The 14183-nt window shown below is 41.1% G+C and overlaps 1 protein-coding gene across 12 annotated transcripts in view; it reads left to right on the top strand.

Moving 5' to 3' along the window:
* Nucleotides 1–505: 505 nt before the first annotated feature.
* Nucleotides 506–14183, top strand: part of otofa (otoferlin a) — an 88762-nt gene continuing 75084 nt past the window's right edge. For 7 of the 12 annotated variants that reach the window (XM_084377861.1, XM_084377865.1, XM_084377855.1 and 4 more), the window contains exons 1-2: nt 507–836; nt 9425–9483. In XM_084377861.1, coding sequence (XP_084233987.1) covers nt 755–836; nt 9425–9483 — 141 coding nt within the window. In that variant the 5' untranslated portion in view covers nt 507–754. Of the gene's footprint in view, nt 837–2973; nt 3046–9424; nt 9484–14183 lie in introns of those variants that run through there. The other 5 variants (XM_084377857.1, XM_084377863.1, XM_084377860.1 and 2 more) reach the window with 2 other exon arrangements.

The raw sequence follows: 14183 nt of genomic DNA, 5'->3' as shown, positions 1-14183 counted from the left end.
CTTAGTAAAGACGGCACTGTTTCATCTCAGTTCATGTCAAATTCTGCGAATAAATACATAATTCCTGTTCTTTATCTTTTTGGGCTAATTTGTGTTCTTCAGTCAGACAGATATCGTGGATGATTGCTATCGTCAATGACAAAAAATCAGTCTCTTCATCTGAGTGCTACTGATTATTGCACCGCTGCACCTCGATACTGTCGTTATCATGGGCGGTGTATCGTAAATCATGGTATCTGAGAATTCCCATCCTACATAAGAGACATTAGTATTTGAACTCAATGTTTAGTTACCAGCCTTCAAAGATACCTACTAAAGTGAGGATACTCACTCACTGAAAACAAAGGAGGGAGCAAATTTCCCTGAAATTCCAAGACTGGGCTGATCTGATCTACAATGAAGAGCATCCAGCATCCCCACAGTGGAGCTGGAGCTGGAGCTGGAGCTGAAGCCCACCCCCCGCCCTTCCTGCACAACGGGCAGAGTAAAAACCAAGTGCCAGCCGGGAGATGCGCGACAGAACGAGCAGCCAGCACGGAGCGAAAGAACATATTCACAGGAGCCTGTCATTAATTCACTATTTATTCTTTTGTCTCTGTTAGATAAGAAAAAAAAAACACAACTCTACTACATGCTGCCCGTATGGAAACGGATTGTTGCGTCCGGACGCGAGGAGAGGCTCACCTAAAGCTCATTTAAACACAGATTGCACCAAGTTTGGAGTAGAATTACTCCCCCTGACCAGCGTGGACTAATGATGGCGTTAATGGTTCACCTGAAGACGGTCGCTCACCTCCGGGGGAGAGGTGACAGGATCGCTAAAGTTACGTTCAGAGGTAGGACACGTTTAAGTGCAGGGTTACAGCCCGTATACATGTGTGGAAACTGAATCCCTGTGCCCTGATTTGATTGGTGTTAGAAGACGTGATGGGAGATAATCCCGGGTGCGTAAAAAGTTTAGGGGGAACCCTCCTGGAGCAGCGGTCACCGGAGACGCGCTGCGCTCTGATGTCCAATGCGCTTTTTTATTTTATCTTTTTACATTTTTTATATCCAACTGGACGAATACGCTTCAAATAAATGAGAGAACCAATCATAAAACACGATAATTTCGATTTAAAAGGATAAATAAAGATCTAACCTCTTATCATGATTGTTGGACTTGTTATGTAATCCTTTGTTAAACTCCCTCCTCACGTCTTTAAACTACTACAGACCCTGTTCATACAAAGCACAGTAACTCTCTACATCCTTGTGAATATACTGTAGTGTAATTACAGTGACACCTCTTCACTGCTTTAATAAAGCCAGGAGAGGACAGCAGGTTACAACTGACTGAGCAGGGAGGGTGTTAAAGGTTGGGGTGTGGGGGTCTACTTTATTGCCAATCCTTCAGTTCTCTGGCTGCTACAGGGTCATTATGCATCTCCTGCTCTTCACTGGAGGGATATTTAGAGGGAAAATCAGTGGATTCATTCATCTACATCATACCTTTCTTTGTGTGTGTGTGTGTGTGTGAGAGAGAGAGGAACATAGGGAGGTGTGTGTTTCAGCACCCTGGACAGTGATCAGTCCGCTCTCTGACAGGTGACAGGTGTTCAATCCCAGCTGATCTCTGGTTAGTATCAGGATTGTGGAGGATGTTACAAGACCACCCACCTCCCCTTCTTCCTCCGCGCTCCACTGCTCTGTCACTGTGTGTGTGTGTGTGTGTGTGTGTGCGTGCTGTGGAGAGAGGATGGGTTTCAGTGGTGTGCTCTGTGCTGCAGTGAATTCACCAGAGGCTGATATCACATGAACCGTGACATCCAAGTCAACGATCAGATTGTCGACTCTTCCTCCCCCCTGGTCCAACTAACAGCACAGGAGTCTCTCTGATTAAGTGGGTACGATTCGGAGTCCTGCCCAGTTCAACACACCAGAGACTCTCACTGGTTTCCACTCATGTAAATTCTGGTTATGACGCCATCTGAGGAAATTCTGTGACTACACTTTATCACACACTTCTAGGGCTGCAACCAGAGGTGTCACGATGTACCAGTATTGGTGATAACTGTGATATTACATAATAAAATACTGACATTGTGTTAAAAATACACATATGATACACGTATCTTGTGAATAACCTATTACAGACATTTTGCCATGTTGGTCTTTTGTTTATCAGGCCATTAATCAGGTCGATTAATCTGTTGATTAATTACTCAAATAATCAATTAGTTGTTTAGTTGTTTACAAAATGTGAAAAAAGGGTGAAGGTGTTGATCAGTGTTTCCCAAAGCTGAAAATTAGACTTCCTGTCGTGGAGGTGAAAAGAATAATGTGAAACCAGAGAATATTCATATCTAAGTAGCTGCAATCACAGAATAAGAATCAGACTACACACTTTATTGAAATATTCCTGCATATTGACAACAATGGTTCACCCTCCAAACAACTTTGACAGCAGTTAATCCAAAAAGAGAGAAAATCACACACACTTTAATCGATGTGTTAGCAGGAACCTTATGTTGTAAATGTAATTTACCCCATGTTGGTTGACAATTTGGTCTGTTTTCATCCTTTAGTGCTCACTGCTCAATGAGATCACAGCTATTCAAATTTATGATCCCATCTAAATACTGTGGTCCAACATTTTTTGGCACTAAAATAAGATAATATTGTGAAAAATTTATGAAAATCCTTAGATTTCATATGGACTGATAACACTTTATTGTGAACATGTATTATTTTTATTTTTATATATTTGATTTTTCATTTTATTTAAAACTGTATACACGCCCCTGTATTGACAGTTTTTGTTGTACATACTCTTTATTTACATTCTCCACATAAAGCAATTAAACAATCATTCTCAGGTCACAGAATACGGTGTAACTGATGGTTCTTGCCACTTGGGGGCGACAGAAACAAGTTGTGAGCACATCCTGACATCTCGTCACGTTTTAAGTTGATATGGTGAATTTGTTAGCAAATAGCTGCTTATAGACAGATACAGAGCATCAACTATCTTTCATCTGAAGTCTTGTTTCTGACCTGATGACTGTAAGTCGTATCACTCTCTTTTAGCTTTGCTTTTGGTGAATACCTGACTCTTTAGGTAATCCCTCCACTATATCACGAGCTAACGTTAGCTAGTTGCTAACTGCGTCTTCCGTTTGTAGCTGAGCTAGCTAGTGACTTTCACGTCACAGAGGTACCGATAGCCATCTCTAAATGATAAAAAAGCTAACCGGACGTTGTTTGAAGAACTAAAGGGTGGTGTAAATACACTTACCTTCAGACAGTATTTACAGAGATTTTCGGAGAACAGCCTGTATGAAAAAACAGTCTGTGTGGAGGAGTTTCTGTTTGTGATCCAGGTAGCCAGCGGGCCGCCATCTTTGTTTTGGGAAACAGTCGCAGCTTGGGTAAAGAGTTAAAATCTTATCGATCAGCAAACAGAAGTGATTTCTTTAATCCACATGTATAGAAGAGCTTTGAGATTCTGGAAACACCTTCAGGTCAACATGAATTTTAAACAACCTTTGGTATTTTTTCAGTGATGAGTTCTGATAATCAGAAAAATGATGATTATCCGATCCAATCTTCAGCCAGGCCAACAATCTATTGACCCATAGTATAAATTATTGGCATACATGTGAATATATGTAGAATATACGTTTACTTGTTCTTTTGATACTTAATTACATTAATATCAGTTGCTTTCAGACTTTTACTGAAATACTTACTCAAGTCACTTTTACCAAAGTAATATTTTAACACGATATCTTTACTTTTACTCAAGTATGACTTTTAGATACTTTATACGACGCTGTTTTTTTTTCTCAACATCACTTGTTAAATAAGAGAAACTGATGGTTACACATCAGGCCCAGATAGGCTATATACTAAAATGTGAGCTGCAGAAACTGGGGCTAGTGCCGAGCAGGTAGTTTAAAAAGATTTTAGAGCTTTTTCACTGAGGACGACTCTATGAGAGCAGGCAGAGTAAATCAAAACAGTTAAATTGCTGCTGAGCAGCAAATTAATGAGCTGAAACTCATTATAAGCTCTGTAAAGCCAGCTGAAGACTCAGGAGATCATTCTCAGTAGGTTTACAAGTTCACAGTTGGTTCACATTGTCATATTTATTTCAGTTTGTCATATTTATTTCAATGATTTTTATAGGAAATATTGGTAATAACCACTTTAAACACATGCAGATTTCCATTTTTGTTAAATAGTGAGCTGGTCCTTCATTTCTTTAAGTTTCTTACTTACGGACCAGAGATAATCATCATACTAGTATTATCCCATTCTCATACAGTACATACACATTTATGTCCTTTAGCTTGTACTGTGAGCTGCCCCCCTCTGCTCAGCCCTGCCAGAACTTCTAATAGGGTTTCATAAATAATCCTCCATTGTATCACTGAATGTTGTTGACATGTTGTTTCTCTGGCCAAACAACATGTCTGAAGTAACCTGACTATGATGTTACTTTTGGAAGACTTTATATAGCAAGAGATTGTAGGAGAACCCTGTGGTGGAATGAGTGAGGTTTAATCAAAAAGGCAAGAAATACATCTCTTCATCTGAGTGGTCAGTGTGTGTTATACATTTTGATATTTATGGCTCATTAGATAACAGAGAGCAGAGAATCACAGGAAAGGTGGGCGAGAGAGTGAGAGCAGTGCAACAACTGATACGAGCTGGGATCAAACCTATTGTATACTGAATCACCAGCGCCCACCATATGATTAGTTTAATTTTAAACAGTACTGTTTTCTCTTGAGTAATTGCTCAGTACTTGCAAAACACTAGGAAAATGTATTATTTTCCAGTTAAAAGAGGCTAATGTCTTCATTACTCTGCCACAGATGGTCAAATCATTTTAAATTGTATTTTTTTATTACCCTCTTCATATCCTGAAATAAGCTTTTCTTCTGCCTCCATCTCTCTATGTCTTTTTTCTTCCTTTAATCGCTTTGAAAGACACAATAATCTGTATTACCAATGTACATACATGATACATGTTGTGCAGTAGTTCTTCTTCTACTTGCAGTATTTGCGCCATTCCCCAGTCTCTCTAATTACTGTGGGGTTTGGGAGCTTTTCCCTGCAGACTGTCAGTAGAGCTTCCTGAGTGCTTTCAGCTCAACCAACTTCCTGTCTGGAGAGGAAGAGGTCTGCCAGGAAGCAGCCCCTCCTGAGCATGTCCAACCATGTAAGCCCACGAGAGAGGCTGGTGGGGAGATGTTATGCACGCAAGGCCAGCATCACATGTTCTTTCAAAAGGGGAAAGAGAGCTGATGGGATGTGTACCAACACAAGATATCGGGAATCAAACATTTTGAATATTTTGTGAAATTAAAAGCCATAAATCAGTGAATTACCTTGCATTCACGTGATCCCACTGCCCATGTCTGGAAGTTCTTCTTCCGAGTTCATTAGCTTTTAAAGTGGAAGCAGATGACTTTCCCGCCCCATAGCATTTCCAAGTGATATTATTGTTGGATCCGCTGTTGAAAAGACATCTGGATTGTTGCTTTTTTATTCAGTCGCAACTACCAACAACAAAAGTCAGAGTAAATGTCAGTTTATTCATTAATTTAGGATATAATATGGATGTGAAAGCAGACGAAATTTGTCCAGGGAGCCAGCCTGACTGGATCTCCAGTCAGCCTTCATTTTCCCAGGAGACTTAGTGCCAGGTGGCAGATAAAATTGCAAAGTGGTTTATACGCAACAAAGCTAAACACAGATGGTGTCATTATTCTATACAGTATAGCCATTACATTGTGCAATCAACATTTACTTCATGTCGTGATGTGGGAACAAAATGGACATACACTACGATACAAAGATGTGTTGTATTTTATTGCTTAGAGCGTTTCAACGAAATGTTGATAGCTGTTTGAAGAATTGTGTCACAAAGTGATGCTGTCCCAAACTCAGGACCCAAAAACCCCCGAAAACAACTATAATATACTTTATCTGACTTATCAGGCTCAGTGTTAATTAAACACATTTCTAACTGATCTAGGTCACTCTGTCTGGACAGCCACAAAAGGGCCGATCACACCAAGAAGAATAACTATGACAATAATAATTGATACTAAAATTTTCAGTATACCAGTTCCAACGTTGGGGTTCGCTCTTCCCACTATTCCTTGAATTCAAGGCGTCATATAAAAAAGAGATAAGGAAGACTGTAGAGTTCCCAGTGTGGTTCATTATCATCTGGAACCAAGGCCAATGAATAAAATCGTCTTCAAAGGCACGGCATCCAAACTTAATTGATTTTCTGACAAGTCTTTGATGAAGTCTTGCTGTTATCTGTAGCTCTCAGCTTTATCAAAGAGTGACACTTTGGCTCTTGTTGCTTATAGCCCGGGACTTCACACTGGAGTAGCCTGCAGGATCACGTGTACACTCTGGAATTTTAATTAGAAAATATGATTTCCACTTTAAAGCTGCTCCACTACAGCTTTCCTTTTTCTTCTGTCTGTCATCCACGCTGCAGCTTGGGAAGCTTGTTTGTCAGCTTTTTAGCTCTAAATCTTCAATATTCTCTGGACTGAAAAAGAGGTTTTGTGCAATCTTCTGTATCCTAGACCCATCTTTTAGATTCATTTTCTTCCCTGTGGCACTTTGAAGCTCCTTTGTTACATCCTCTGCTGGAGCAGACATTTACTGTGCGTTGAATGGTGCTGCCCATGTCTTTTTCTCATTATGTGGTAAGGAAATAAGACTAAATTAAATCACAGTATGGAACAACAAAGATGAGATGAGGCATACAGTGAGAGTATTATTACAACCTGAACATTAACGCACATCCACAAAGTCTGTATTGTGTGCTGTGTATTCTACACACAGACCTTTAGCTCTGGTAAAACTAAAGGAAAGCTCAGAAAGCACCTCTGTGCCCCTTCATTTGTGTTAGCTTGGGTTTTAAACAGTGTTCTCCATCCTTTTACTCCTTTTATCTCAGTCCGCCTGGTTGAAGTATGTATGTATCTCTCCATCCCTTTTCTTGCCTCCACCACAGGTCGATTATTTCAATGCCGCAATCCTCACACTGCTCTAATCGCTTTGTTTCTCACCGTTTCCATCCAAGGCCAAAAGGCAATCTGATTAGCAGCATGTTGTTTTAGTTTGGTGTGGAACACCTTACATAAGTTTCACATGGTCTACTTTTGTAAGCCCACGTCTCGGTTAGCTGGAAACGCTGGTATGACAAAGATGCCTCTGTTTTGAATAATGTAGGAGGGATATTGTCTCTCTCCCTCTCTGACATTTGAGTGGTGTTTATTTTCTAAAAATGATTTCAAAGGATGTGGATGGAGAGAGAGTGGAGTGTTGGGAAGTTGTGAAAGAGACTGTGAACTACGTTGATATTATATCGTTATCATTTTGGATAATTTTCTGAGCCGTCTCCAGAAATGCCATTGTTCAATGTGCGTAGATGTAAAATCATCTATGATTATGCACGTACTCCTACAGAGCGGGTTCGGGTCAGGTATCCACTCTAGCTCTATTTTGAGGACATTTCAAAATAAAATATTGCGATATTAAGGCCACATCCTGATTGTAGGATGTGGCTCTAGCCCTAGCTGATTTTCATAAAATTATACGGTTGAGGTCCTGTGAATACATTTTCAGTTCTCCTTTTACATGTTTGGCTTTTTCTCTTTCTATACTCAGTTGTTGTGAATGTGTGAAAAAATACATTCGACACAAATAATGCTAATAATACATCAGAGCCAGGCAGAATCTATTTATTTCTGTTCAAACTTATTAGAACAGCCTGAGTGACGGGGACTGTAATTAACGCTGTAGGTCCCTGCGCCTGTCTGTGTATATATACAGTGCATTATATATACACATGGATGTGTGTCAGCACACATCAGCTGTCCACATGCACCCAAACAAACATCAACACCCACACAAAGCCTCAGATACACAAAGCAAACGAGTGCAACAAAGCAGCAGTCCGGCACCATTCATGAGCATCACAAAGCAGCCAGGTGAACACAGGCTGTACTGTGGCACACATGAGTGAATCACGTTACTGTCCCGTGAATGGCTATCTGCCCCGTGTATAACCTTGAATACACACTGCCCCAGGAGATGATTGTTTTCACAATCATTTAAGGAGACCATGTGGAAATTCTATATTTTCTTTTTTCTCACTTCTTTTATCTTATTTTGATTCTGCCGAAGTCTTTTTTTCTCCCTGTCTGCTGCTCTGTTTTTATCCTGTCGCATAGTGAGTCATATCATAGCCATTTAATTGCCTGTGTTTCTTTTCCATCTCCTGTGGCTCCACACAAGCCAGCTCATTTGTGTGTTTTCCAGGTACTTAAGGCAATAATTTGTCTTTAAATGTAAACATTTGAGACAGTAATGGGAGCATTTTAATGTTGATAAATGTACCTTACTGTGATTATAGATTCATGTATCAAAGACGTGTCCAGATACTATAATCTTCAGTGAAAACACCAAAACTCTTTTAAAAGAAACAATTCTGCATTTAAAATCTTACTTTTCTAATTTTTATTTCTGTTTTAGATATGATCCACCAAACCAGTGTTTTTCAGTCCTATTCCTGGTGCCCCCTGCCCTGCGTCTTTTAGATGTTTCCCTGCTTCAACACGCCTGATCGAAATCTATGGGTCATAATCAATAGTTAATAATGATGTGTTAGTAGCTTTTTTTTATTCTTCTTCTTTTTTTGGCCTTTGTATGGCTTTATTGACGGGGCGAGCTTGAGAGATGACAGGAAATAGGATGAGAGAGAGGGGGAGTGACACTCATAACTGGACTTAAATGCAAAATAACCATATGAGGGGATGAGGTGCAGGTGGAGAAAGGCGGAGAGACGCAGGTGAGGGGAATGAGTGGAGGGACCAAGAGAGCAGGGAAGGAGCTGATAGGCTAGAAAGAACACTGAGAACAGAGCCCTTGAGAAGAGAGAGTCGCGTCATCTCCATTTACACCACTGGACAAAGTAATATTGTACTGTTATCCCTCTGTATTCATGCATTTAAATTGCTCGCTTGGAACTTTCTGAAGTCTCTGTGAATCACATGACGATCAGCATTTTCAACTTGTCGCGACTCTCTCTACTCAAGGGCTCTGACTGGGAACAGCGCTGGGCTGATGAAGGAGATGCAGTGCAGGTGTGGAGGGAAAAACAGGCTGGTGATGAGTAACCCTTTTTAGGACTTTGGACTGAATAATTCCCTTTTTGTGGAAACAGAACAGTTATTTAAATGTAAACATCTAGGAAGTTTATGGGGGAAATGTCTCTTAAACAACTCAGAGACATGTGAAATGTGACGCTGATTTTTTGTAACAGGTCACAAGCCAAAAACTGCAGTGTCATTATTGAACAGCTGATCTGTTTTTAACCTCTAAATTCCTCTTCACCTTCCAGGTCTGCCCTTCTACAGCCGCGTGGCAGAGAACTGTGATGAGGTGGCTCACTTTAATGAGGTCGGTGTCTTTATTTACTCAGTCTTACACTAACCCACCTACATAATGACTGATCAGCAATTATCTCTTAATTTAATAGAAGCCACAACCTTGCCGCCTCCAGTGCAGATAACCAGGCTGCAGGCTTTGTTAATGAACCTGTTGCTAAGTTGATGATAATTAGCCATTATGTAGATAATGTGGTCATTACTTTTAACTTGGATGTCTGTTCTTAGATTTAAGTGATGACATTAATACAACTCGAACTTATTTGACATAAGTGAGTACAGGAAGATTTCACATTTACACCCACACAATTTCCTACTGTAACTGATAACATCTCTAACTGCTATTGACAGATGAATTAATTTGAATGTGACTTGCAAAGACACATTTACAGCTCTTTGAGTTCTTAGTATTTGAAAGTGGCGTCCTTGGAAACACTTTACAGTAAATCTACGTTAACATGAAGAATAAAGAACAGCTTCTGCACCTCTCACCTTCCCTGGCATTGGGCCATTGGCGGTGTGGAAAGTGATTCAATTATTTGATCCCTATACAAATTAGCTGGTGGCATCATGGTGTGTCCAAGTGCACCTCAAAAAATGTAAATGGAAGTTGTCGGGGCAAAAATACACATTTGTCAAACAACAGCGTAGCTGTCAGTGCTGAAAAACAATTGAACTGAAAGCCAAATGTTATTCTGGCTTTGGGGAATCGTGACACCCCTCACGTCCAGGGTCCTTAGCCATGATATAGAAAACGCAGATCTGAAGACGCCATCTGTATCTTCAGATCTGTGAATTTAGATGAAAACATAGTTATTGAATATGACATGATAGTTATAATAAAGTTTTCAAGAGTGTGGCATTGGAGGTCTATTATTAATTAAATATAATTTGAATTTCTTGTATATTATCCAAGAAACAATGCTAATTCCTATACCATCATGCATTGTGTTAAAAGCATGGTACACTTTGGGCAGGTTCCTATAGACAAACGTTACTTCCTGGCTCGCTACATAAGGGGCACACTATTTCCTGTGTTGGCATTGCACGTAAATAAGCAGGTGCAAAATCATCATAAATGGATGTAATGGGATTCTGGACTGGACACAAACCCAGGATCTTCATGCTGTGAGGCGACAGTGCTAACCACTGAGTCAGCCGAGCATCACATCACTTAATTAATTTTCAAACTCAAAGTCTTACTGATTCTCATTTGCAAATGTCCGATGTCCTGTCAAGTGTCTCCTAATGGCCCTCTCCTGTTCACTGATGGCCTATCCGGGTCTGAGAGGCGGTGCAGAGGTAGAGGCCTCCACCCATGCATGACATTGAACACTTGCTTTGTTGTAATTAAACTAGGCACTCCACTGCTGCAGTGAGGAAGAGTTGGCCCCATAAAGAGCCTTTCTGACAGAGTTCGAGGTAGTTTTAACTCGACAGTGAAAGTTTAGTGGACATGAACTCCAGGGAATTACTGAAAAATTATTCCGAGCAACAGCACAGACCTAAGTAAGCCTCCGGGATCTTACGGATTTCACTGGAGCCATCCTGGTTCTGGCTGGTCAGCCTCATCTCCCTATGGCTGCTGAGGGATGCTGGGAAATGTTCCCAATAGGATTCCTCCAGGCTCCTGTCACACTGAGAAACCAGCTTTATGATGGATTCGAATGCAAAGAGTCGTAGGAGAGAAGAGAGGGGGAGAGGGGTATGAAAGAGATGAGGCCTGAGGGATCAAGAGAGAAGTGTTGGAGGAAATCCACACAGAGCGGAAGCAAAAGAGACAGAACAGAGGTAGGGGGTAGAGTCAGGGAATGAAAGAAGGAAAACAAAAAGAAAGGCAGCCTCAAACACCTTCCCACGGGAGGTTTGACTACAGGTTTTTTTTTTCTTTCTGAGCTGCGAGCTTTCACAAAGAAAAACATTTTTCCTTTGATGGGCTCACAAGCAGAGTGCTGCTTCCTTTGCTGATAAGCAGCGCTTTTTGTTTTCAGTCTAATCAGGAAAATGGCTAAATGACTGTTCACATTTGGCCTTAGTCCCACACACACATTCACAAACAAATATTCAGAGAGCGTGCAGAAAGAATTCTGTTTTTGTGGGTGAGATACAAGAAGGAAAAGTAGACAAAAGGCAGAAATGTCTCAGAAATATTATAATACTTATATTATTCCTGAGGCCTAACTGCAGTAACTGGTATAGAACTGGGTAGCTGCCACTGATGCGGGATCTCTTGTGACAGCTTCACCCGATGCTCTCGTCTCAGTCCTGTAGTGCTGGGGAGGTCGTTAGCATCACTCAGCATCAATAAAACGTCCAGGCTTCCCTTGGGACAACTTGTGCTTCCAGTAGCTCCTGAGTTGGTGTGTATTTGTGCGTGTGTTGCATGTGGCTGGTGCCCAAGTGTTCATGCACAGTTGCCCTGGCCACCCCTGCCCCCCAACAAACACTCATCACATCTTCCTCATCTGACATCTTCATCCTCGGCACTGAAACATTTGCATGGCTCAGTAAGCTCAGTCCTGCCCCTGGAATTGAGGGCCATTAGCATAGAGTTGTGTGTCTTGTTGCTTTATGCATGGACTAGCAGGACGCCTTTGAACTAGTATGCGGATAGACTGGATGGGGAATCTGTATTCATTATTCATTCCATGGTGGGACTTTGCTTTTAGCTGCAGTACACCAGGGCTTCCCCCTCACTAGTTAGACATAACTGGAGCAAAGAACAGAGAGCCCTGCAAGTACTGTATGTGACCACAGGGTTCACTGAGTGGAGATATATGTGTGTCCATGTCAGTGTGTGTGCAACAGAGACGGAGAGAGGGGGCAAACACAAGAGCTCGATCACGAATGTGCGTTTGTTTAGTTTACAAAACAGATGCCGAGAGATTTGAACTATGCAGACAAGGCAAGGGGAATTATTATGCAAACATAATGAATGCAAGAATATTCCTTCTCCACTAGCTTCCAGCTGCTACCGTACAGCCCTGCACTGTGCTAAGTGCACAGTCTGACTTTTTAATGAGAGTCTTGCAAAATATGTAATGCTACATTTGGAATCTCATGACTTTTTCATGGCTTTTCTAGGTAATTGTGTACTTACCGTTTTCAGCCCTGTCCCCCAATAAATAGCGTTTGCATGCTGTTGATTTGCAACTCCGAGGTGCCATGACAGAGATTCCTGGTGCATTACTCTTGTAGCAGCTACTGTAATGTAGCCTCGAGCAGCTAGCTTTCAGCAGATATGGGGAGCGGATGACAGAGATGTGATAAGCTCACCTCTTTTTAACTCTACACCCCCAGATTTTTTTTCCTTTTTAGTTTTTTATCTTGTAGTGATCAGCACCTACTGACATCACTTGAAGCAATTTAGCAGACTTCACACAGCTCCCTCTGGAACCAAAAAAGGCTTTACACAACTTTTTTACATATGCATTAATACTCCCCAGGACCTCTAAACAGACTTTGATGTGGAAAGTCTTTTGAGTTCTCCTTTAATGATTATCTACCTCTAAGTTTGAAAACGTTGATTATGATTGTGTCAGCAAAATGTTCACTGACAATTCTCAAAGTTTTGATGACTAAGTGCCAATTTGGGGAGCCATCATATGACTGAGGGCTGCACCAGAAAAAAAAACCCTTGAACTAATCGTAGGAATTGTGATCTGTCTTACGATGGCATTTAAGATTAAATTCCTTAAGCACGCCATTCACCTGTTTGCAGGTAAAGCAGATGACTTTATCTGTCCCCCAAAGTCCAATAAACTAAGAGTTGATCCATTTTTTTCTGAAATCTCCTCACCAACCATGCAACGAATCGTCCACCTAGGAACCAGAATCGAATCATGAGATTGCCAAAGATTCACACTCCTACATTTTGTGGCTCTCTGAGCTCTTGTTTAAGACAAACATCATGATCTCGGTGTAATCTTAACCTCAACACTGACATGTCGCAGGAGACATGGCATGTTTACTTTGTGAACATGTTGCAGACACATGATCTTTGCCTCAAACAAAGTGCCTTTATTGCCTAAACCTAACCACCAAAGGGACTCAGGATATGAACTCTGGGCTAAGTCCTGTGCTTTAAACAACAACCATGCACTCAAACATGCTCTGTATGACCTACGTCCAGCCCAAAAATATAGAATTTCTTTAGCAACAAACATTGGCATTGAACATAATCCGGACAGTCATCAAGATTCCTGACAAAAACTAATTTGCAAGAGAAATTATAAGTATATAAGCACAATTTCTATGGTAGTAGTTGTGTGACTGCCGATGCTCTTGCTCTACTTCTCCCCTGACAGCCTAACCAGCCCAATCAGGGCTCCGAACTCCAGGGAGCGCTGCGGCTGACCAAAGAGAGTAAAGAGACCACAGTGAGGTCACGTCCACAAAACTTCCCTTGGTAATCAAGTTTGCGAAGTTAGTGGGCTCGAGTCAGGCGTGTCTGTTATATGAGAGCATATCACTATCAGGGTGAGGTTTTTAAACTAATATACATCACACTCAGTAGTACAGGATTCATATCAAGTGAGTTAAAGACTCTTAAAACGTAACTTTGTGCATTAGGTTCAACTCTGCAGGTCGTATTTCAGCTGATGGTTTTCTGACCTGGCCACCAGTAAGAAGACGAGGAGTAGCAGTAGCTTTTGGGCCTGACACAAACTGGAATATTTCTGGTGCTAAAAATAGTCTGAATTCACCACTTTT

This window comes from Pagrus pagrus (genome assembly GCF_965226575.1).
Source record: "Pagrus pagrus genome assembly, chromosome: 16".
NCBI lineage: Eukaryota > Metazoa > Chordata > Actinopteri > Spariformes > Sparidae > Pagrus > Pagrus pagrus.
Note: the sequence above shows the minus strand (reverse complement) of the source record. Positions and strands in the feature narration are given on the sequence as shown.